Source organism: Buceros rhinoceros, unplaced genomic scaffold, assembly GCF_000710305.1.
Source record: "Buceros rhinoceros silvestris isolate BGI_N320 unplaced genomic scaffold, ASM71030v1 scaffold7820, whole genome shotgun sequence".
NCBI lineage: Eukaryota > Metazoa > Chordata > Aves > Bucerotiformes > Bucerotidae > Buceros > Buceros rhinoceros.
The window spans coordinates 1-2,978 of NW_010388967.1; the positions used below are offsets into that span (position 1 = coordinate 1).

The 2,978-nt window shown below is 39.4% G+C and overlaps 1 protein-coding gene across 1 annotated transcript in view; it reads left to right on the forward strand.

Moving 5' to 3' along the window:
• Positions 1–78: 78 nt before the first annotated feature.
• The window catches only part of LOC104490013 (cubilin-like), a gene marked incomplete at its 5' end in the record, with an annotated part of 45,323 nt that continues 42,423 nt past the window's right edge, over positions 79–2,978 (forward strand). Inside the window, 2 exons of the mRNA XM_010132242.1 lie at positions 79–219; positions 1,952–2,133. Of these exons, the coding sequence (XP_010130544.1) occupies positions 79–219; positions 1,952–2,133 (323 nt within the window). The remainder of the gene's footprint in view (positions 220–1,951; positions 2,134–2,978) is intronic.

Consider the following 2,978-nt stretch of genomic DNA (forward strand, 5'->3'; position numbering starts at 1 on the left):
CAAGTGATCCTTCAATATAAATATAAATATAGATAATATATTGATATTAAATTGTCTTTCTGTATTTGATTTTTGCAGGAAATTTGTTGGGCAGGTATTGTGGTAATAGTCTTCCTGATGCTGTGGACACCTCTGACAGTTTTGCTTATGTCAAGTTTGTCACTGATGGATCAGTCAACGCCCGAGGATTCAGACTGCGCTTTGATTCCAGTACTGAAGGTTGGATTTTTAAGGTTGCAAGTTCCTTTCAGGGAAGCACTATATACCAGACTATAATTGCTCTAATACAACATATATTAACATAAGTAGATAACTTATTCTTGGAGTGGTCTGTATTTGCTCTTTAATTTAAACTCTGGGTGAAGTATAAATAGAGCTCTCTGATCAATACTTAGCTGAGCTGAAACTTCGAGAGGCAAGCAGTCTACTGCTGTAATGGATGTTGCCATCAGTGATAGGTCTCATACAATAAAGCACAATCTTCCACAACTTTTCTCTCCACCAATCAGTCCAGGGATGTCCTAACTTACCCTCACTGCATCCCTCTTGATGAGGAGGAAGGCAAAGAAATACTATGATTTTCCTTTATGTTATTCTGTACCTCTGAGATGAGTCGTATTCTTAAATCTTCCTGAAACCAATAATTTTCAGCCAATAGGTTTTTAAGCAGAATCACAGAACTGCAGAGCCACTGAGGCTGGAAGGGACCTCTGGATATGAGGTATTCCAACCTCTCTGCTTAAGCAGGGTCAGGTAGAGGAAGTTGCCCAGAACTGTGGCCAGTCACATTTTGACTGTCTCCAGGGGTAGAGACTCCAAAACCTCTCTGCACAAGCTATTCCAGTGCTCAACAGCCCTACAATGAAAAGTGTTTCCACATGTTTACATGGAATCTCATGTTTCACTTCATGCCCATTGTCTCTTGTCCTGAGTACAGAGCTGCTCCGGTAAGGATTAAGGATGTAGACCTATTCCTGCTTCATACTTCTTTCACATTCTTTAGCGCCCATGCAATGCTTGCCCTGCCAAAATATGGCTGCTTTGTACGAAGTTGTTTGAGGTGGTAGACTTGAAAAATCTCCCACCAAACCTTCTTAACTCCTTCCAGCTCATTTAAAAGCTCAGCTGAAAGCTTCCTTAGTCTTTGAGTTTGCATCTGCAATAAAATAACAGAGACGAAAACAAACTCCAAATAAATGTTATTCCACTCCCAGGACCTTGTTATGCAATCACAGAAGAGAAATTGTGGATACACAGGTTAGACTATTCTGCAGAAGTCTGTGATGGTAAGGAAAGGGACTAAATCTCCTACTGCGCTCCATTAAGCTGTATCTCTGTCTTTTAAAAGGAAATCAGGTGTAAGCTGGTAAATATATACCGCTGTTCTCAGAGGAAAAATGCACTCTATACCCAAGACCTTCAGTGTTCTTTCTTCCAAGCACAATTTGATATTAACAACAAAGATAGGAAAACCACAAAATAACTCTGCTGAAAGTGTTAAATTCCCTGGAGGCTTTTTCTCTACATCTGTTAACCAGCAGAGAAAAAACCACATCCTTCATCATCACCTACACTAAGACCCTACTTGTTCTGTGTAGCTCTGCCTACTCATCTGAAAAGCAGAAATGTTTCAGTTCTGCTGCAGTGAGAGGTTTCTATCATCACTTGACATCAAAGCCTTAGGGTCACTCAGGCTTCTGAAGCCTGGCACGAGCCCTTCAGAGAAGGGAATATTAATGATTAGATTAAAAAGATCTGCTATGGTCAATTAATATTCAACTGTATTTATGGCTGAGTGATAAAAGCTGGTCGGAATGTAGCTGTTCAGACAAACATGGACAGGATAAGCATATCAAATCAACCTCTCAGGATCTCTTTTTCTTTCATTATTAGTGTCTTTCTGCTCTAAAAGTAATGCTTTAAGAAGTGTCACAATATTTGGATATTTCAGAATGTGGTGGGGATTTTACTGCCCCTGTTGGAACATTTACTTCACCCAACTATCCCAACCTGTACCCACATAATCGAGTGTGTGAATGGAGAATCACAGTGGAGGAAGGCCGGCGTGTGACTCTAACATTTAATGATATGAAAACTGAAGAACACTGGAGGTGCTCATCAGATTATGTGGCTGTGAGTATTGGGTGTGAAGGAAGAAAATGCTCCCTTTATGGAGCATTAATGGACATAATAGAGCTGAAATATCATTTATAGGTCTACATCTGGCTTTAAGACAAATCATAATTTAATCCAGGAAAAAACTGATAAGTGAGAAGAAGTTAGCTCTGTACAGTGTCTAAACTCATCTCCTTGTTTTAGAGTATGGAAATTTTGGAATTGTGGTTCAGGCAGAGAGGAGGACTTGAAATAATTGAAATTGGTTCTTTAACAACTATGGAAAAAAGCTCTGGAGTTTTTGAAATCTTTCAGTGTCTCTTCTCTGTGGAGACAAAGACCGGGTCTCTTTTGACTTTGGAGATTATTGCTGCTGTTTTTACTTATTATTGTCAATTAGAAAAAAAAAAAAGAAAGAGAAAAAGTAACACACAGCTACTACTGTGCATGGACCTTGCATATTCTGAAAGAAAGATAGGGAAAACCCACGAAATTCTACCTATTAATCACTCCCACTGCTAAAAAGATAGATTAGGGTTATTTTAGAGTTTTGGTTATTTAGTGCAAAAAAAATCAAACCTGGCACACAGAAGTGAATCTGATCAGATGTACAAGTGCCTCAAAACTATGTTTCCTCCGTGAAATTACAGAAGCTAGCCTAGGCACAGGGAGGTGAAGGGGGTGAAGTAGCTCTCCCTTGTGATTTGTAGATGATCGTCCCCTTGTTTTCCTTCACAGATACTTTAGACAGACCATGGGGAACTGGCTTTTTATTGATTAATTGAGTAATGATCTCTTAAAAGAAGATCTGTCCTGCCAGCTTTTGTGCCTTCAGCACTCTTAACGTATTCCAAATCTCAGCA